Source organism: Embiotoca jacksoni, unplaced genomic scaffold (assembly GCF_022577435.1).
Source record: "Embiotoca jacksoni isolate LCO1_2020_lvr unplaced genomic scaffold, fEmbJac1.0.p SCAF_8, whole genome shotgun sequence".
NCBI classification, from domain to species: Eukaryota; Metazoa; Chordata; class Actinopteri; family Embiotocidae; genus Embiotoca; species Embiotoca jacksoni.
The window spans coordinates 8,079,125-8,101,946 of record NW_027185436.1 but is presented as its reverse complement, the minus strand read 5'-3'; the positions used below and the strand labels follow the sequence as shown (position 1 = coordinate 8,101,946).

The 22,822-nt window shown below is 40.9% G+C and overlaps 1 protein-coding gene across 1 annotated transcript in view; it reads right to left on the bottom strand.

Annotated features, from left to right (window-relative positions):
* Nucleotides 1-3,591: 3,591 nt before the first annotated feature.
* Nucleotides 3,592-22,822, bottom strand: part of fbxl17 (F-box and leucine-rich repeat protein 17) — a 221,453-nt gene continuing 202,222 nt past the window's right edge. The window contains exon 11 of the mRNA XM_069138868.1: nucleotides 3,592-5,773. Coding sequence (XP_068994969.1) covers nucleotides 5,636-5,773 — 138 coding nt within the window. The 3' untranslated portion in view covers nucleotides 3,592-5,635. The remainder of the gene's footprint in view (nucleotides 5,774-22,822) is intronic.

Genomic DNA, 22,822 nt, shown 5'->3' with positions numbered 1-22,822 from the left:
CTCCTTGGGGCCTGAGCTGCACAGGCTCCTCTGGAGTCATGAATACCAACACTGAGCTCACTGCTGCAGCTCAAAGGCAGTGTCAGTTACAAAGTCAACCCATTAACATCTTCACTATTCAACGCTATGCTCTTTCTCAATGGCAGAATCAACACGATTCAATGGGCAGGCAGAATACCACAGGTAGCTAGGCAAGCAAAATACCTCCTAGTTCCCCTGGCAGCGGGGTGAGAACACTATATGATGGACAGGAAATATTTTTCTTTATATGTTGATAAATATTGAAGCTCATGGTGCACTCAGGCCAGATGCAGACAAATGATTGACATAATTTCCAGGAGAGAGGAAGAATCTGGGTTTAGAGAGGGCAGGGGTGATGCAGAGGGAATGCTGGGAGGTGCCAGAATAAAGTTGATTCAGTGTAGGATGAATAGGATGATGGGGAAGTTTTAACACAGTCAAACCTCCACAGTTGGTCAGTGGGCACAAATGAGGAGGAGGAGGAGGCCCTTTAACCGCAAAGAAGGTATCCAAGGCAAAGTTATGCAGAATATTTCGAAACCAAGATATACTTGAAACAAGCTGTGAAGATGAAACTGGCTTTGCGGAGGTGATTTTGGCATGAAATGAAGGAATATTCCCAAACAAGTTATAAGAGCTACATTGTGTCAAATGGCTACTACAGTAGATACAATCAAGTAGTGTCACCACAGTCACCACTACTGGATCAAGAAATACTGCATGTATTATTCACTCACAAAACGGCAAGGTCTTGTTCTGAGACCTTACTAACAGGCTCCGACATACTGAGTTCCTGTCAGCAGAGCAATACTTAAGGAGGGTGGACTGCCTTGTTTCTAAAACACAGCCTTCATCATGACTGGAACCACTGCATCAATTCTTGTGAGGAAGTTCAAACAAGCTTCTGTCTTTTCAGTCGAGGACATTCGTCAATGTCAGCTATGATTAGGTCTTGAAAAACACAAATTTCTTGGGAAGACTAGACTAACGTCCTTGCAGGTCCGACATGACAAATGTTCTGTATGGTCAGCGTCAATTCTTATCAGCACCTCATTAAAAATGTAATGACCACATGAATATTTACCAAGTTTAATTACTGCTCTCTCTAGCTATTCTCGCCGTGCCCCGCGCTCTCTTTTCCTTTCCAGAGGGCAGTCTCTCATCTAAGTGCCGGCCGAGCGCGTCCTTCCACCTTGATGAATATTGCAGAAGTCCGAGTTGTGTGAGCCACTGATGGAATCCACCTCAATCAGCAAGAGAATCGATGGCATACACTCACATTTGCAAAGGCGCTAATTGGCGGCAGTAAAATTCAGCAAGCTGCATAATTTACCCGAGAGAGAAACGGGAGCACAGTGCAGAGAGATCAGCTCATTTGTAGCAGAGATATTAGGGAACCTTGTCTTTCAGATATCAGAAGGTCTGTGACAGATGCAGAAGAGACCATGCCAAATTATTAATGTCTCTGCTTGTCAGGGCCAATGAAGTACAAGGTACTGAGCGAGGCATGTTCTTACTGGAGAAGCAACAGTGAAAACCTCTTCAGTCAAGGACAGCGAGTGTTATGACCATGGCGATACTGGAGTCTCTTCTACCTTTACCTTATGTTATGCTGACATGAAACATTCACTAATATAATGTGCCAAAAAAAAAATCTAATAATCTGAGAAACATCCATCCACTATCTACACACGCTTTAGCCTGATCAGGGTCAAACAGAAACAGACAACCATTCACATCTACAGGCAGTTTAGAATCCCTGACTAACCTCACATGTATTTGGACTGAGAGGAAGCCGGAGTACCCAGAGAAAGCCCATGCAGGCACAGAGAGAACATGCAAACTCCACACAGAAAGGCTCCTAAGCCGAGGTTCAAACCTGGGTTCTGACAGACCTACTCTCTTTAAACATCTGTTGGGAAGACGCAGGAAACGTCAACAGTCTCTGTGAAAGGTCTACAGCAGAGACACTTTGGTAGATCCATGATGAACTGGTGACAAATATCCAGTTAGAGAAAGTCATGCTCACGTTCATTCTCAACCCAGTGAGTTTTGATGTACATCCCCGCTGCATATGTTTCCTGCCTGTACCAACACCTTCACCATGTAATGAAGGCAAAATACCAAAGACATGTATATTAAAAAAAAATCACATTAAAAGGACTGCCACAATTTTTTTTCTTTTTCCAGAGCTAACATCACATTTTGGGTTCTCAGAAACTTTCAGAGAACATCTGAAAGCGAAACAGAACTGTTCAACTTTTCTTTCTATTACCATTTGCTGTTTCCAGCATATGTGATGTCTTATTCCTCTGACGTAAGTGAGTTTTGTTGAACAGTTACAGGTGGTGGGCAAAATATAATGAACCCCAGTGAAATTTATAGCAATCCGACACAATGGCCCATTGCTGCAACAAATACTACCTTGTAAGACCGTTCCAAAGAGCTATTGGGGAAGATACAACTGAAACAAATCTGCTACAAAAAACACAAATGAAAGCCTTAAAACACACCATGGCATTTCTGAGTCCAAGAAAAACTTGAAAATTAGAGGCCCACAAAGGTGGTACTTACTGAGGGGCGACCAAAACTGGTTCTAAGAGACTGCACAGGTGCTGGTGTGTTCATGCCATCTGCGGTATTTCTCATTTCAAAGTGGCAAATACAATGTTTACAATTTGTAGTTCTATTGTTCTAAAATCTCGCTGAACATACAATAGGTTTTAATTATACAGTCTGTATCCATGCCTCTGTATAAGACAGAAAGAAAACAACAAAAAAGAGACCTCCGCATGTTTTGATTAAGATAAAAAAAAACTCCTTTAGCAAAGAATTAAGTGAACGTTGACACAAATTGAGTTGACAACACAAAGAATCTAGAAAAAACCAACCTTCCTATCCTGTTTGATGCTATCTCCTACGTTTGATCGTCAGACATGAAACAACACAAACACATTGAACAATAAAACAGGCACTTGAAAGGGATAATATTGTCAAAGACTGGGGACATATTGAGTGACAGCTTTTTAGCTCTTTGGGGCCTTTGCTGTCTTGCTGGGCAGCAAGCTGATGTCTCCTCACTTTGTCTCAGATGTGAAACTCCTGTGATTGTAAATAGTTCTGACCTTGAAAGTGTACCTTCCTGGAAACGCAGGTTGATTGTTGTGTCATGGTGCTCAATAGAAAAGACATTATCAATGCATGGGTATCTGTGGAAAACATCTTTATTTCTAACAATACAGACGCTTTAGTATGTCATACTTGTGCATTCCAAGGTGTTTGGGTATGATGAAAAACATGCTGGTATCCTTATTTGCATTTTACCTGAGAATACAGATGCAGTCTGTGTTAAAATCAAATTTCACCGTGTCAACATTATAGTTATTATCGTCTCTGTCTCGAAATGCAATTGATGTAATAAAAGGTCTGGAACTCCTGCAGGAAAAAAAAAAGAAAGTTTAAGCTGTCCACAGATGATGTAAAATGAGCGGAAAAGTATTCCACTGTCACTCTGAATGTTCTTCTCCCGCTTCAATTCCACACATACAGAAAGAAAAGAGAAAAAAAAGCTTGAAGTAGTAGTGTTTTATTCATCTTTATGTAAATCCAGTCATTTACGGTTGCCTTAACAAATCAGGAATCAAGTGTGTCAACATCTAGCGGAGAAGAAAGTGCATATGGGGATTACAAAAGAGCAGAGACAGAACAAAAACAGGCCGAGGGAGAAACTCTCCATCGGTTTAAGTCTACAAATCCTGACAAGGGTAAAATGCATGTGTTTTTAATTGTCTGAAATCTCAATATGCTGTCCAAAGTTTACAGTTCTACTCAAAGTCTAAGCTCAGTAAGCTATTGTTCGTATCTGAGTGACAGTGTGTGGCGGCTGAGCCCAGAGCTGGTTCACACCAGACAAAAATACCCTGGTTATTTGCATTTTTAACTGTACACTATTTGATTTCTATAGAATAGATGAAAAAATGATCAACTCTCAGCCACCAACTTCTCACCCCGCTTTGAGGCCCAGGCCGTTTTTTTCTTTACATCTTACACCACTAAGAAAGAGAAATCGCTCATCGCATTGCTACATTGCTAATGATACGAGTATACGCTCAAAATTAATATTAGGCTAAGTAAATCCCACACAGTACTTATTTATATATGTATATATCAGATCAAATAACAGGAGTATGGTTTCAGATAAACTAAAGCTAAATATTTCGTTATGAAATTCTGGGTCGCTAACGTGTTGCTTATTGGAGGGCAATAATAACCACTTAAGGCTTCCTCTTACCTGTCATCAAGGTGGTTGTGGTTAATATTCTGAAAATAGGACCCGGTGATTTTTAGGCAAAGGCAACTTCTATTTTGAGCACTGTTTAATTTCACTCTGTAATGACTCGCGGTTGATGCTCAGTCGACGGTAAATCTATGCATGGCAATAAAAAGCAGCATTGATCCCAAGTCATGTGGATGTTAATTTCAACTTTACAAGTGCTCCATATCCAGCTGAAAAAAAAAGATAAGGTAAGCATCTCAATGTAAACATGCACTTTTAAAATATAATCAATGCCATTCTCCTGCCATGAATTTGCCAGAGTTTTGACTGCTTCTGGCCTGAATCTTTCTTCTGTATGAGAGCAGTGTGTATATTGAGTCACAGCAAAGAGCTCTGTCCTTCACATGGAGCCTTGTCAACAATCCCACCACACATACAAGTCCACGAATTCCTTTAACACTGTACTGAACATCCAAGAGAGGGGGAAAAAAAATAAAAATGCTCCGATCGGACAAAATAAACATCACAAATTGGTTAAAAATTCCTCAAGCGAGGTCTGAAGCCGTGGCAGTTCAGTTGTCTTTGTGGTCAGACGATGCCTTCTGATCTGCGAGTCTCTGCTCCCTCTTGTGTGATATCACTGCAGCAGTTCAGTTCAGTTTGGAGGAAGTGAATACCTCAAGGACACCGGTCCCACTTGGGTCAACAAACCTTTTTTTTTTTTTGTATCTATTCGCATTAAAAATAATCCTGGCCCAACCATTGCTCATGATTTCATGACACATTATTTGTTTGGATATTCTTTTCTTTTTTTTAATTATATATATATTCAAAACCAGTCAACCCCGTCCTCATGCATTTCTACCTCGGCTCCAGCCATGATGATGCAGAGGACTGAAAACTATGAGGCTTAATACTCTTAACCTTTACACTTATAGCACATATCACTTAATACTATTTGGTGCACTGCTTTGCTCCAAAACAAACAAGTCACTCACGGCTGTGGTCAGAGAAAATACACTATATTGTTATATTTAATCTGATTTATTGCCAATGATGAGGAGGACAGCTCCATATTTGACTATAACCTAAAACTGGTAGGTGTATGGCGTCTCACTTAATTATAAAATACCGTACTAAAATAGGAGATCTGCTTCAAATGAAACTGTTGATGGACTTCTGTCTGTGAGTGTGTAGCTACATGTTTACATGCATGTTTGAACAGTAAATGAGAAGCAAACATGACTGAGCTGCACATATTGTGTATCGGTGTCCGTATACCAAAAGGGCCTCTGTGTAACTATGTGTTTTGTGTGTGTGTGTGAGACCCAGCAGTAGCTACGAAGTGTTCGATGTGTTGGGGCTCCAGCCCATTTGATAAGCTCTCTCCAGGGTTCTCTTGCAGTCCTGCATCACCGTGCTGAACACAATGTGAGGGTACTGGACCACCAGCCTCTCCACCGTCTCCTCGTTCACCTGCAAAATACACACACAGACACGCACACACACACACACACACAGTTAACATAATGATTAGTTTTAACTCTATAACAAGAAATGTTATATATAAATCATTAGTTGATGTTGGCAAATCAGTCTAAACTCAAGATTCACGTACTTGTTTTCTAGAGCTTTTGACCAAATAACACCATCTTCCTGAGCAAATGATTATATGTCAAAGAATGGTGATATTCAAAGCATTTATTATTAGTTCCAGACCTTCTTAAGAATTATAGAAAGTTCATCTGTTTACGCCTCCATGGTGACTAAAAAAAAACTACAGCTGTTTCAAGGTCATTAACTTCAAAACTCAGATAAGTGTGTGTATCTCTTTTCTCATGACCGGTCACCTTTGACCTGTTGGGTTGCAGTATGAGCGGTTTAATGACAGGTTCACAATGTTTAGGAGATATTAGTCAGGTGCTTATATAGTATGTAGGCACATTTTTCCTCCGCTGTTGTCTTTCCTCCTTTTCATCCCATTAAATAATCCCTTCATCAAGTCTTTCCAGTGGATGTGATGGGGGACAAAATATACAGCCTGCATTCTGTCTGCTGTTTGCAGGCTTCAGCAGTCACATCAAATGGGCTTGTCCTGAAGTTACCGTAGTGCAAGTATAACTCCTTCCTTCTGTTTCCTTGGACAATGTTTCTCTGCTGGGCTGTAATGGATTGTCACTCAGACTGATGCAGACTCACGTGAACTTCAAACAAGCTTTGAAAACTGTCTTTTAATGTATTGTTCCACAGAGGGAAGACAGTGGACTTTGGCCCCCATCAGTCAGATAGCTTTATAAAAGGATTATTTAATAGCATGGTGAACAGGAGGAATGACAGTAGAAGAAATACTTGTTTTAATGTTCATAAAGATACCTGACTATTATTTTAAGACAGAGAAAAGAGACAGTTTTGACCTTCCCTTTAAAAATATTTGGTTACTTCACCTCACCAATTTTTAGTTTGAACTTACGGTTAAATGTAAGTGCATTGCAGCTACTGTTACTTTATAAGCATTTATCAAATGTGCAATATTCGTACATTTAGGCATGATTGAATGATTCATAGCATTGGAATTTTAATTAAATAGGTCCATTGTCCAACCCTATGTTAATACACTTGATTTGTGTATTAATCAGCATCTGTCATTAATCATTAAATTGGTGTCAGAGAAGATTTCCAGGGATCCTGAGAGTATTTCTTAAAACCTTATAAAAGTTCACAGAAATATTTGTTCAGATGTAATAAAAACAGACTTAAAATTTCAGTGGGGAAAATACAAATCAGTCTCTGCATCACCTCATGATGCCATATTATTGAACTGTCAAGTGTCCTGTAAAAAATGATGGTGTACTGGACTAATAAGAACGACGGGCACGGTGTACATGGACACACAATAACTGTTGTACTGCGTTTAGCAGCAGAGGACAGCTGAGCTCACAAGGCTAGTGAGGCCTTTATGTTCAAGGTTCTAGGTTATCTTTGGCTCACTTAGAAATATCTGTTGCACATAAAAACTGAATACAAAAGACAACAACAATGACACATGAACACAATAAAACACAGAGCTATAGCAGTGAAATGGAGATCCATACCATGTAAAAAAAAAAAGTACCAAAATGCAGATGTGCAAGAACTGTGAGGAATGCAGTCAGAGTGCAACTCTCCATTAAGCATATCAATAGCACTTGGGATGAAGGAGACATGTTCTCAGAGGACTGGAAAGGCAAGCGGCTAATAGCCACTCCAGCACTTCTTTGCCAGTCTAACACTGTCAGACCATCAGTGAGAGCCAAGAGTGAGAAAGCCTGAGAATCTGACAAAGAGCAGAGGCAGAGTAACCCTGGAGACCTTGAGGGCTGAACCGTAACCCACCCAGAACCAACCCCCGCCCACCCGCGAGCATGACACTTTCCAGGGGAAATGATGTATAAACACTCGCACACATGTTGAGGACACAGTCATCCGTTGTTGCCAAAGCAGTGACAAAGTGTTTCACAGTTCTCCCCGAGCTCATTGCCCAAGAGCCCCTAGGTCTCTGTTTTCTGGAAGAAAAGTCTCACATGGTCAGAGTTCCTTGGCTCTTGCTCAGGTTATGATCTGTTTTGGTTGTCATTTTCTGTCTAATTCCTTCCTTCTCATCATTGAAAACTATTTTCTTTAAGTTTTGGGTATCAGCAATTCCTGGTCAAGTAGAGATATTTGAGAAAACAAATGGACAGACAGATGCACACAATAGACTGACAGAATCAGGATAAAACCAGCCGAATCAGAGACAGAAATAAGTGTTCTTGAGCCGACAGACCACCAATGTCTCTCGGGTCAAGATGGAAACGCTGCACAGAACAAGTGAATCCAATAAGACTAAAAGGCAACAACAGCCTGTTAGTCTTTGCCTTTGATTGCCAAGGAAGAAACAGCAGGCTGAAGTTCAGGTGTTTGACGCCAACACACAGAGGCTTAACAGACTCTATCAGGATTCCAGTGGAACAGGAAAAATAAAATAAAATCACGAGCACAGGGTCAAAAAGTCTTTCGTCTTTTTTTTTGTTTTTCTGATCACAAAATTCCGAGAGTAGGTGCCAAAAGTGTCCTGCCTCAGTTCTCTCTCCAGTCGGTGTTGAGGAGAAAGACAACAGAGACTGGAAGAAGGCTTTTAAATTTGAAATAATACTCCCGACACCTCACCTCCTGGAAAGGTGCATTAAATCAGCAGGTAAAAGTGGAAATGGTTCAGGGCCGTGATCAGTGATACATTAGGAAAGCTGACGCATAAATAAAACACTGTCATGATTTTGTGTTAATAACTTAATTACTATTATCGTTATCATTATGAGACAATATGGATAGTCCAAGGCAGCTTTAGAAAACAAATCTCCAGATGTACTGAGAGGATCAAACACAACAAGAAGAGCAGTAATGTTGACAATATGGGCAATATGGGCATATATATATATGTATATGTATATACATATATATACATATATATATTTATATATATATTTACATATCTTTTGGAGATTTTTCCTGGTTTATACATACAGGGCATGAAAGGAGATTTAACAACAAAGAATTCCTGAAGAGTTCCGAGTCTTTTTCTATTCGAGATTCACTCGGTGCGTTACCAAAAGTCACCCACAGAGCGCCTTTTATTGGTACGATAAGTGTATTTTTAACCTGTTTTTATGCACGTGGAAATCACTGTTTATCCTTTATCTCTTCGAAATAGATTTCTGTACAGTTTCTCATGCGACTTATCACAGTTCTTGTGTGGATTTATGCTGTTTCAGTTGCTTTAATCATGTAATCCCACTCTGTCTCCATGATGTCGAGCTCAGATCTCTGTGGGGGACATACCATCATCTGTTACCAGACCCTTCGTTTTCCTCGTCATTGAAGATGGTCCTTGATGACTTGCTTTCATGCTAGTGAACGTGGGACCGATCAGACAAATACCCAGTGATACTCAATGAAACAAACATAAAAGCAATGTTTCAATAATATTTTCCACATCTTTGAGGGTTGACTGAAACCCTTTTAATTACATCATCTCAGTGCATCCAACTGGCGATATAGCACCACTAACGGTTTGTCCCGAAGTGCCCACCTCCAGATATTCAGACAAAAGAAGAGGATGGAAACATTGTTTTTTCTTTTGAGGATTTTGTGAAATTTGCCTTTAATTTGGATTGAAACTTGATTCATGAAAAGCTGCTATAATTTACAGGTAACCAATGAGCATTTTTTGTTGTTGTCATATGGTCATATCTTCTGCTTTTCTATGGTTTTGTTTGACTGAGATGGTTGTCTTTAGACTCTGTTTTTTTCTGTTGCTGATAAATTTCTATTCATTCTTTTGAAAAAGAAAATGTCTTAATGTGAAGACAACAAATAAAGTACATTTAAATCATAAAGAGGTTGCCAGAAGCAAGGATTGATGCAGCCTATTTTTTCTGTGTTTTGGGATTTGATCCAGGTATCTGACCACACCACTAGCTTGAATCAGGAGGTGGAAGCTTTTCATTGACTGTCTGCTCTGTCAACTGCTGGATCCTTTTCAACAAATGTCATAACTGGCTTCAAAAAGTGAATATATGTTTTTGTGTAATTTTGGATCAGCCTCACACCTGTTTTTTCTTGTTTTAATGATTTGTGGGGGTCAGTCAAAGCCTTTATCAGGTACAGGGAATGCACTGAAGGGGAATAAGGGAGAGCAAGACAAAGTTGCTTGACCAGAGTGAGAACAGGAAAGTTGTCGTTCACGATCAGTGTCTTCAGCCACAGCGGCAAACCTACACGTCTTTCTCTCCAGACAAACACCTGCGGTTTGCCTACAAAGGTGGCCGCATATCTGCTTTCACAGAGGACCAAAGCAGGAGAAGAGCAGCAGCTTAACCAAGGCCTTTAAACGCTGCTACTACTGAGACAAGTTAAGTTTGTTATGACATATGGCTGAGCCTCATTAACAGATAAAATGACAATCCCCTGATTGCCTTCATAACATACTATGCTATATTCTTCAAAAGAGAATGAAACATCCCCTAGCTCGTTAATCAGGACTTAATTACAATTAAAACAGATCTAAAGAATAGACCTGTCAAGCTGATGGGAGGCCATAACATTCATTAATGCTAATTTAGTGCAGCTCCACTTGCTGAGCAAACATGGCACGCACAACACGGCTCCCAATCAAAATGCTGAATCATTTCCTAATTGCTGGTTGTGACAATGCTCAATGTGTGCGATGCAACACAATTACTTTGATGGAAATCATGAAAGAACCAGCTATTGTGCTGACCTTTGCTGCTCCTTATGATAATGTGCAGAAATAAAAACTTCCATAACATGAGTCTCTTTCTGTTGTTTTGTTTTTGAAGTTTTGAAATATAATCACTGTCTAGTGCTGTAAAACAGGCATAAAATGACTGTAATTCAATCATCTTAATGTGGCCACTGGGACAATCAAGCATGAGGAATAAATATGTTCAGCTGTCAGTCAAATCACAGATTGTATGCGTTTTATATTGTTACAACAAATCACAGAAATTACCTGGTTTAGAAACTATTTTAATGAACTGGAATTGTGCAATAACATACTGAAAATCAGCGGACAGAGGTATTCCTGCATCCTAGCATCCATTAACTCACCTCCACTACACCAGCCTGGCAGCAAGAGTTACTGTAAGACTTTTCCTGCCTAGAAACATCAGCCTTCTGTAGAAGAAATCCTCTTGTAGCAAGTAACCAGACCTCACAGCTACAATCCTCCTCTTTCCATCTTGAACAAGGCTGTGTGCCCTCTGTATGGCTCAGTGCTATGGTGTATGATATGTGATGACATCACCACACCTGCTTGGTATTTGCAGTTCGGAGCTGATGTCAGACATGAAGGTCAGACCGAATACTGTCACTGGATGGTAGACATGGGAGCCCTCTGGTTACAGTTAGGACTTCTTCAAACTAGTGAGTCAGCTGTTTCCTCTTTGAAATTTTCTCACTGACCAAAATGGTGCCAAATGATTTTTTTTGTTGCTGGGCAACATAAGCTTAAAAATACTGTCAGAAAACACTGGGGGGATGTGGTGACTGGAATAGTGCTTTACATATACGGCTCCTCGGGGGACGTGTTTTTTTCTTTTTTCTTTTACCCTAAACAGTCCTGATCCAGTGTACTGTACTGTACAACTCCTCCTTCAAGCCCGCTGCCAAGTCTGTAGGATGAGCCATATGATAGAGCAGATCACTACTCACTGATGATTCTAATCTTTGAGAAGCATCTGGGAGAGCAGCCACAGCTATCTGGACCGAAGCCTATACTTATGATATTTTCCCCCATTTTAACTTCAAAGATGCTGCCCTCCAGATCTAAGTGCGCTGTAATTCATCCTGACGGGTAATGTGCTGTTGTCAGGGTTTACAACAGGCCGAGAGAGGGATGAGGGAAAAACAAAGAGATGCAAGACTGATAAATTGTTCAGCAAAAAAAAAAAAAAAGCACGTTTCATGTAAATATGTTGTGCAGTAAACGAGAACAGTTTGTTGTGTTGTGTGTGTGTGAGCGCACGTTGACAGCTGTTCCTTGACTTTTACGTGAGACGGCTGAACGTAAGTGACAGCAAGTTTTCGAGCTGACCTCTGCTCTCCCCGTCTCCCTCTCTGAGTGCTCTTATGGGCTCTCTCTCTTAACAGTGAGCCCCCTTTTTTGGGACTAATCCTCTGATGCAAATGCACTCTATCACCACGTAAAATATACATTTACCACAAACACTGGGCTTTCTTCTACAGTAAGCAGCGCAGCAAAACACGTCGTAAAGATGACTAATGCTGCAGCAGTCCACATTCTTGGCTAGAAAAAAGAAGAACGGGGTTGTAAATCGATAATCAGAAACACAAACATGAAGATGGATATCATGTTAGTCATAGTGAGGACACCCTCTGAGTGCTCCTCGCAATCAGACAAGGGGAAAACGGATTATTGTTGTTTGCATTGTACGTATGGAAGGAAACACTGACGGTTGATATTGATCAATTTTAACGAATATGCAGGAAGATTTCAGAAAACAAAGATATGTTCCACAAATGTTTTCCACAATAAAAAGGCCCCACTATTTTTATTTCCTCTGGGTTTTTAAAAAAATTAAATTAAGCACAGGTCTGCAGGCTTCTTTCCTCTTTTTTTTTTTTCTTCCTTCTTCTTCCCACCATTTTCTTTGGCCATGTGGCAGCCATTGCTAGTCCCTAGCCCATAAAGAGAGACAAATACCCCCCATTCCCTGTCTGCTCTCATGTAGACAGTGTATCAGTCAACTAGTAAATACATTTGGGGTAAATGTTTAAAAAGCCTGTTTAGGCAGCAGAAGAATGCAGTGCATCAGGTCTTAGTAAAACACGGCTTAAACGAGTCTGGATTTAAAAGGGCCAGATTTATAGCCTTCTTCAAACTGCTCAGAGGAAAAGCCTCAGTTGTAAAGTTTGTAAACGAGTGACTGGACAACAGAAAGATAGTTCACCGTCTCCGATAAGGAGAGGAAGGAGGGGGAGAGGGAACGATGTAGAGGAGAGAAAATAACAAAGAGGGAGATTTCAGGAGAACAGAGACAGCAAAGAAGTCCCCACAAACGTATTCTGAAGGATTCAATATGTCTAAATGAACTATCGATGCACTGGCTTGGAAGCTTAAGGAATAGACTGCCTTTCAGCGAGGAAAGCCTTAGCTCAAACATTTTGATTTTGTCTCAGAAAACCAAGCAAGCCTCACAGAAATCTGCAGCGCATTGGCTCCGAATGTAGTTTTAAAAACCAGGTCAGGCCCCACTCACGACAACCAAGGTCTGGTCCTCCTCATCCCTGCACAATATCAGACAGCAGTAGAACTGAAAAGCAGGGTGTCAGTACATACATACATACATACATACATACATACATACATACATATACATATACACACACACACACACACACACACACACACACACACACACACACACACACACACACACACACACACACACACACACACACACACACACACACACACACACCAAGAGGAATGGGGGCTCAACTGAACAGGGTCAGAAAAAGAGGTTCTGGAGGCCAGGTTTGTAAACCCCACACTCCATCACGCGTGACAAAGGTAACTAAAGGAATGTGTACGAGGCTCAGTCCAATCCCTCTTTCTACACCGGCCTTCTTATCTCTGCACACTGGAGGCAAACATACCATAACTCAAGAGACTTTCCACAATTTATTTGTTAAGTCTCAGAAAACAAACAAGTAAAACACCCTCACAGCTATATCTATACGTCAGAACTAAAATAAAGGTAATTAAAAAGGTCAGTGTTGGAGTACCTACACTTAGATTTATTGTTTTGAAAGTAATCATTCCAATTTTTGGGGATTTAATACTTCAAATTAAGTGTTAAAAAAAATACTCGGCATGAAATGAGATGCATTCATTATCTGAAATGAAGACACACAAAGTCACCAGAATATAACTTTATAAATAACTTTTGTCTTAAAAAAAAAAAGGAGTGAGTTAGATCATATTATTTCATAGATATTTTCATCTGTTTACACATGTCACCAATCCAAGGAACTAAAGGATAAGTGATCAAGACCAGGGGCCGTGTGGATCCAAATAACATTCAGTCTAATTTGAGTCCACGTTAAACCCCGTTGTATTGGTTCAGCTCTTTGTGTGTGTCAAAATGGTGAATTTACAGTATTTTAGCTTTGATCAGGTGTTTTCATCAAAAACATTGTTACAATATTTTTTTTTAAGACAAGATGGAGTGTAGTGAAGTGTTTGTTCAGGGCGACTAGAATTTGGATCTGGTCTAATTAAACCATGAGTCTATTTTTGGACTACGTCTGGCAACAGTTATTTATTTTATTTTGTTTTTTTTACCAATTCATGTAAATTGGATTCCAATGGTTATCCGTGGGTACGTTTGGCAGAGTGACAAACAGTAAAGGCTATATTTTAATGATCTAAGTGCATGGTTTAAAACACGTCAAAAATAGATTTAGGCCGTGTCCAGATCAACTTGTGTTAGTTTATCGGCAGATAATCTCAATGCAAAGTAAGGCTTGGATAAAACAAGTGCTACTTTGCCTCTTAAATCATCATGGGTGTGTTTTGTGTGTAACATAAAGGAAACCAATCACAGCGTCATCTCCCATGCCCTTTACAAGCCATGTGTGCTGGCACATTTGCAAATTGCTGATAATACGGCGGATTTGCCAAGTAGTCTGAAAGAATGCTTCTCTGCTCGTGTGCAGTTTGATGTACACAATAAGAAAGTTTCACATTGCAATCTTTTTTTTTTCATCTTTTGCACGCTTGTGTGCTGCTACATGTCCCTGTTTAGTAACAAGCACAGTGTAAGTGTGTCCTTCAACTGCATATTACTATCTTCATAAAACGCCCTTATAATAACAGGAAAATACTGAACCACTGACTTAAAACCAGGTTTTTGTTGGCAAATCGTGCTTTCACTGTCTTTTGCCTCAAGACACAAATGGTCCAACAACACACCAGACCACATCCCATATTAAGATCAACATTCCCGTGGGTGCTCAGATGGACACAAGCACATTTGCTACGTAAACAACCTGGGTGCTGGACAGGACAATGTCAACTGCTTCGGTCTGAATCCAGCAAAAGCACTTGTGCTCTACTTGGCGCTACTTCGCACTGAGTGTAAGATAGAACCCTAAGAGAGAACCAGAGATACAGGCAGAGGGTGAGTTCTTGTTCTTACTGCAGGGAGTAGTGGAAGGTTGTATATTGTTGTTACTGGAAATATAAATACAATGTCCTGTTGACCTGTTGGATATTCTGTACATGGAGACTACTTTTTGTCTTCAAATGGCAAAAAACACAAGGTGGCACACGCACACGCACGCACACGCGCGCACACACACACACACACACACACACACACACACACACACAGAAACAGTCGGAATAAATTCCAGAGCGGCTTACTGGAGGTCAAACCACAAGCAGAATTCCTTAAAGATAATCACAACAGAGCTACTGTGTTTAATTTTTTGCTTCAGCTGACTCACTTGTTCTTCAGAATAGAAAAAAATAAATAACAAGGACAGCTTGACCCCACTCAAAGAACACCAATGATACAAAATTCATAGTAACCCTTCAGAGCGAGGAGATCTCGGATTAAATCTGTGAACTGGTCAAAGTCACAAACAAAGCAGTCAGCAATACCCAGTGATCTCACCTGTAAGCCTTCGGTGTGGACACAAACTACTGCGCAGTGACTATTCTGAATTATGGGTTATGTGCACACAGATTTCAGCCTGTTGTTCTATTCACTGTCAGTAGACGCACACATCTTGACATCATGATAAATCTATTTTCACAATTGTAGCTCTTGGGTAAAACTGCTCTTTTTCTTATTTGTTAACTGAGCTGCCACAGCTCATAGGAACCTTATATGTGGCTTCACATGTCCTGCAAAACAGCAAATCTTATTCACCGCTTTAAAATTCACTGGCTACTCTGTTTCCAATCCATTATAAAGCTGGACATCAACCAGAGACTTAATTGATCCTCCTCCAAAAATTTCCCAAGCTCATTTGGATGTATTAAATTTGTATATAGCATTCAGTGAGGGGAGCAACATGTCATTTGCATTAAACAGCTAATTCATCACTAACACAGTGAGAAGCTGTGCCTGCAGGCTAAAAATGGGCTGTGACCACTTGCTGTCTGTCTTGGAGAAGTAAAACAAACAAAAACCAATAACAAACGTTGGTTAAATGCCCATGTCTCTATCCAGACATGCCAAGTATCCAGGCCGAACTGAGTCGTGTCTACTGTCTGACCATGACTCCATGAGATTATGTTGACCTCAGTCGTGGTGAGTAAACAGCACTGGATGAGCGAGGAAGAAGAGGGGGAGAAGAAAAAAGGGGAAGACAGACGGGGGAGGGGGTGGGGACTTGAATGAACTAATTGAATGAACAAAAGATGTGAGCAGCATCAAAAATTCAAACAACCTTGGCTGTCCTTACTTAGAGGAGGAGGCTAAGGGAGGGAGAAACAGAGAGACAAAAAGAGGGATGTGGGGTAAAAAAATAAAGTGAAGACAGGGTGGAGAGCAGGCACAGAAATACATGAGTGTGTATGTGAGCCTGTTCAGGTCAGGTTGTGTGTTTCTGGGAGATTTTTGTTGAAGGGCAATTCTGAGATTCCCTTCAGATACTCAGTGAACTCTGTCGGTGTCTCACTTTATTTCACCCTCTTTCCTTCACTGTCCCTTGCTCCTGCCCTTTAGAAACAAGATGAAGGGATGATCAGGAGGCGGCTTCAGTTAAGACCGCCAATCAATACAGCTCTTCTGCGCGGGATGAGACTCCAAGATTACACTGAAATCACAAATGGCAAATGACTCTTTCAAACTACTTTCTCGACTTTGAACATTCGAGTCTGACCAAAGCCTGGAAAATAGGGACCAGAGAGCCCGCCTATCTCACACTCGATGCCGTGCAAGCAGCAGCTTTCACCTAATTCCCGTTCGCATTAGAAGCCTTTAAAACTAAGGATCCCCGCCGTTCACAATAACAACACTCGTCAAAGAAAGTTTCACTGGACTCCCAAACTCTCATTTCCTAAACGAGAGTTAAAATGCCTCCTAACTCTTCGCCATACTTCATCTTTGTTTTCCTCACTCCAAACCTCCAGGCCCTGAACAATTAGGCCCTTGTTTATGTCTGCAAATTGCTGTGCCGTGCCTATCTGTGTATAGTCCCTGGCAGCTGGGTGCACCAGTGGAACGATCATATTGATTGGGATGTCTCTTCTTTTAACAAGGTCTGTCTGGTTACTTTATCTGGGGGGTGCAGCAGTGCTCATACCTGTTCCCCAAATGCCGCTCCACCTCAGCTCAGGTAATAGGAGCAACACTTCAAAACTGCTTACACAAAACACTTTTTGGGGGCAATTTGTAAAGGGAATAGCAAGCACTGCTGCTACTGTTTCATTTTTTTTTTTTTTTTTTTTTTTTAAATCTAATTTCACTTTTATTTTCTCTTGGTTTCTGTCATTTGTTAAATCACTTCTTTCATCTTATTTCCTTGAGGCCAGGTCTCGTTTCACGTCCTGCTCTCCTCCCCCATCTCGTCTTTAGTATGAGAACGCTTACTTTCTCCACCAGCTGTCCCTGAAGTGGCCAGTAGCAGTCAGTGCTATTATTTTCCTAGTCCAGCTTCATGCTGACTGTGTGAGTTTGCTTCCCTCTCTCTGTTTCACAACCTGGACTGCCCATTTGTTTTCACTCTAATGAAGTACTGGAAAAGTAGCTGGGGAAGAGAGAAGGGTTGTTGAGAGAGGAGAAGGAAAAAAAAAAACGGGGGTGAGGAAAAGAAAAAGATAAGGGAGAAAGGAAAGAAAGAAAGAGACAAAGGAAGAAGGAAGGCGCGGGAGTGGACGGCAGAAATAAGAAGATGAGAGGGGGGAAAAAAGAGGTACATTTGAGCAAGCTGTGAAAATGTTTCTAAAGAAAACATTCCACCGAAGCTGAATAAGAACTAAATCCCCAAAGTGATACATCAACAGAGAATGAAGGCTCTAAATGTTCACAGAGCGGCCAGGAGGGCCCATTATAGAAAACAGCAACTTAACACATATAGGAGACATATGAAAGAAGTGTCAAGATAAGCAGTGCAATGAGTTACACTATACAGTGCGAGGCTGCTGAGGAGGTCTCTCCACAAATCAATGAAGCTTACCGCTGGATCCCTGCCATTGTGATTGGAAACTTGGTTGCAGTTTGCCAAAAAAATGTTACAGGATTAGTATTTTGGAGAATTTGTTTGAGTTTGGCATGTTGATGTGAGCTCCTGTCTCTGCGTCTGCCCGGTCCAATGAACAGAATGTTGTTACTAGATCGCAATAATTTTAGTTGAAAACTACCGCAGACGCCAAGGCACTGAATTTCACTCCTCAATAACAGAGCCAGGATTAATACATGATGTTCCATTGTGTTTGTGGACATGTATAAAGCTCTATTCTTCCCACAGATGAGACCTAACATTTAACAGGAGACTCAATAGGGAGCCAGGCTTTTCTGAGACACACACGCTGACATATGCAGCAAAAATCATCCGTTTTTCAGAAGATTACAGCACTTTTTTCTTTGAGTGTGAATACTTCAAAAGACTGGCACAGTCATAGCTGAAAGAGAACAAAATGAATTGATTTGATTATAGTTTGGCGAATCTGGATCAATCGCATTCTTTCCCCTCATCAGAACAGGGTCGTTTGGCCCTTAGGGCAGAGGGGTGTAATCAATTGAGGCAGGCAGAGCATGCCACTTGCCCAGGCCTAAGGGGTGTGGAGTGTGGGGGTGGGGTGGGGTTCTCATTTCAATGCTCCATTATGAGCTGTGTTAACAGCAAATAACATAAATTCCTTTTTTAGAGAACACACACTATTACACACAGACACATTGTGTTGGAGCGTGTATAAACACTGAGACACAAAGGAAATCCTTCAGACAGACATGTAGGGAAGGCCAGAGGAAAAAAAAAGTCAGTGGGACAAATGCCTACATTCCTTTCTATTAAGACTGTGCATGGCTCAGCTACTGAAAGCACAGTCACACAGACCTCACTCACATCTGTGCTTGCGCTAGGTCTGTGTTTGTACAGAACTAAAAAATAAATATCAAAAATTCTTCAAATCACCCTAAACAGCAGCGGACACACAATTCAGGATGCCCGGCTTTAAATTGTATACAGTACGGAAGCACGTTTGTATAAACTGTGACGAAGGAAATCGATCCTTCACACTGCTCCACATGAGGAGAGCCAGCTGGATCTTGTTAACAGTTCTTAAATGAATTCTACACTCTCCAAGTCTTGTGACATTCAGGGAGGCTGTTACATTAAAATTCCCAGCGTTTTGACAATTCCAAACAAATTTACACAGGCCTGGCTGCGCTGTCGAGGCAGAGAGCTCACTGGTTTGTCTGCACTGCGTGTCAAGGTTATCACAAGACTGTATTTGTCTAAGACTGACAGGACCCACTCTGAAACCGAACTCCATCCGTTGATGGGGAAGCTTTGAGGGGGGATAAGGAAAACGTGAGGGAGGGAGATATATGGTAAGACAGAGACTGAAACCATATTTATTTTAAATAGCTTCATGTAGACTGTTCAAGTCTACATGAAGCACATCTGTAAGACAGACAGGCTTTGGCTCGCTCTGATGATGATTAGGCCATGAGGAGGAGATCAGTTTGTCACTTCTAATTTTAGCCCGTGTTTTTCAACCCATGTCAGTTATGTGTACTAAATTCCCACAATATACACATCCTGACGAAAAACCAAGCAAAGCCCTTGTAAGGGAAATATTAACTTTTGGATATTTGCAATATGTCCACAACACTGTCAACACAACTCTCTCAAGAAATAACTGACAGCCCTAGCAGGCCGCTATGTGCGAGTGTGTATAACAGTTTATTTTTGCAATGCAAACATTCATGTTAGGTATGTGGTGCAAAATCATTTCAGGCTGGGGCCACAGGCAATGACCCTCTCAGCTACAGTGTGTTGGCTTAGACAGTAGTTGGTTGACGTGTAAATATTGAGATGGTTCCTCAAGTGTGTAGTTCCTGGTGCTCAGACAATCAATGTGTAGTTGAGTTAGCGAAGGGCTAAGCTAAGAGCGTTGGATAAACTAAAATCTATCACTCACAAATGAATGAAAATACCCTCCACTTCTGATAGAGAATACATTTTTCAGTCATGTAGGCCTATGTACTTCGCAGAAGAAGCACTGCTGACCTTGTATGCTGCTCATTCATGCTGTCAACAGCAGGCAAAAAAAAAAAAAAAGGACAGAAAAAGGATGCATCGAGAAAACATCGCTACGCCGTACATCTTACATTAAACACTGAAGAATCGAATAAACGAGGCATGGGGGAGAAACAAAATTCAAATGGATTTGTCAACATAAAAAAGACATGCTGTGGCTGAGATAGATTTAAACTTAAGTAATTTGCACAAGACTTTCATTATGTTCGAACCTCGTGGAATTGAGAGTTATGCCCCAGCTTCTGTGTTCTGCCAGAACTGCATTAAGTGCAGAGATAAGATTAGTTTGCCCCGAGATTGAATTGGACATGCCTTCGAATTTTACTGCTGTGATGTACAAATAAAGCATGATACAACATTGTTAGAGGTTGAAAAGTCAAATGCAAGCAATAAAAAATTAGGACGCAATGAAAGCACTACCTCTACTATTACAAATTTCCCGTCAATTTGAAAATATTGATTTGATTAATTCAAGAGACACAGCATGTAACTTATTAGAAATATGATGAAACCAAAAGCAATTATGTTCAAACATAAATCTACCAGTAGGCTACTCAAAGCTAGACTTGGTGCCAACATTGCTGACACGTTACACATATATATATCTTTTTTTTGCGTCATTTGACCTTTTTTTCAATTGAAGAATTTTGAAGTCTTTCGACTTCCTCAAGCAAAGAGAAGAAATGGAGCAGCATTGTGGCCGAGGGCCTGCAGCAGCACTTTTACAGCAGAAAAATCACAAGCTCAAATCAGACAGCAGTTGATAATGACCCAGTCAAAGTGACCTTAGTAAAGATTTCAAACAGCTCCTTGCTCCAAGTGGTTTGGGGAGGAGTGTCGGCTCCAGTAAATGCCCGAATTTAAAATAAATTCTGATTAAATGTCAGACAATAAAACAGAAGCACTGGTTTAGATGAGGTGATTGAAGAATCGCGAGGTGAGAGCAGGAGGTTTGAGGGATTAAGAGGTGAGAAAAAAGCAGCGCATAGTCACCCCTGTCCCTCTGAAACCACAGTCCCCTGGTCTGCCTCTGCCTCACCTTTTTACCTCTTTAACTCGCTATACAGCTCTCATTTCCTCTGTAATAACAACATATTACTTTTTATTTGTTTCCCTCTGAGCAAACGTATGTATTACCCCTATTCCTCTCTCTCTCTCTCTCTCTCTCTCTCTACTCCTGAAACCTGACCATAACTACCCTTCCTCCCTTTCTAGCTAAACACAATCAAGAACAACAACACAAAGAACCAAAAGAGAGTAGTTGCCGTGGGCTAATCTCCTTCCCACACAATCTTTTCCAGCACTCCAGGCTCATTTGCAATGCTCAACACAATTTTAGGACGTGAAAGAGAGGAGACAGAGAAATGGGTGAAGGGGGCAAGCATGCAGGGAATTAGTTCTGTGATTAAGAGCTGGCAATGTACCTGACCTTGGAAACTGTCAAACTCTTCTCTCTGCTCGATTCACACTCCATTACAACTCTAATAGCACCAATTACTGCTTTATTTAGCTGTGTCATCCCCAAATTCCCCCTCCAGACCAGAGGGAGACTAATTATTTATCTTTCCATCCTTCCGGCTAAATCATGAGTATGAAAATCGCATCTGAGGAGAGATGGATAGATAAATAAGGACAGAGGGATGGCTGAATTTGTTCAGGGGGAGGGCAAGGGCATGAATTCATATGGTAGGGTGAAACTGAGGAAAACAAATGTATTCCAGTAAAGATGTAGGTCATTCCAGAGCACATTTTTTATTAGCATGGCTGTAGCTATCGATTGTTGGGGTCACTGAGTCAGTGAAGCAGTCGTGAACTAAATGAAAATGGAATCTAAGTGATCACCTGCTATGTAATGCAGTTACTCTTTATTACTTATAGATAAATATGATAGATACACATTCATGTCTGCAATAATATAAATTGAGCACATTGCTTCATCACTGAGACCTTACATACAGGGTCAATGTCTAATCCTCATATCTCTTAATTTTATTACAGTCTAAATAGATAAATATTATACACTGATGTTCTTGTCATACTTAACGATCTCAGAGTATTAATTTTTTATCAGAAAAATCCATAGGATCAGCCTCGAGGCCATGACACACAGATATCAATGATGTTATAATGCAGAAATACAAATGATGAGTTTCCAACCTGGTGAACAGCCTTGACTATAAGTCTAAATCTCTCCTCCCTCTGTTTCTTCCCTGCCCGCTTCTCCTTGCACTATACATAGCACAGCAGGAGATTTAAAGCCCAAAACTACCATTTAAAATGTGCCTTAAACCTAAAAACCAAACGCTCACGAAAACATTTTGTTACATTCACTGTGCAGAAGCCCACTGGAAGTCAGATTCTGGCCCGTGTTGTGCATTTGGCTGCAGTACAAGACAACAGACTGTACAATATCAGCACGGACTAAAGTTTCTAGGTTAAGCCAGCTGTTCACTTTCCCTTCCTTGTCTGCCCTCATCCCACTCATGTCAGACTGACTGATCCCACAGTAAGTGGATGCATCTGTGTGGCAGAAGCGCCACTGAACCAACTGCAGAAGTGGGCGGAGTTGTTACCAAGGCAGTACCACTCCATGTGCTTCAATCTGGTTAGTGATTGGGTGGGTAAGAGGCCAGATGAGGGTGAAAGGGTGACTTTGACAAGACTGTCCCTCACACCCGGAGGCGT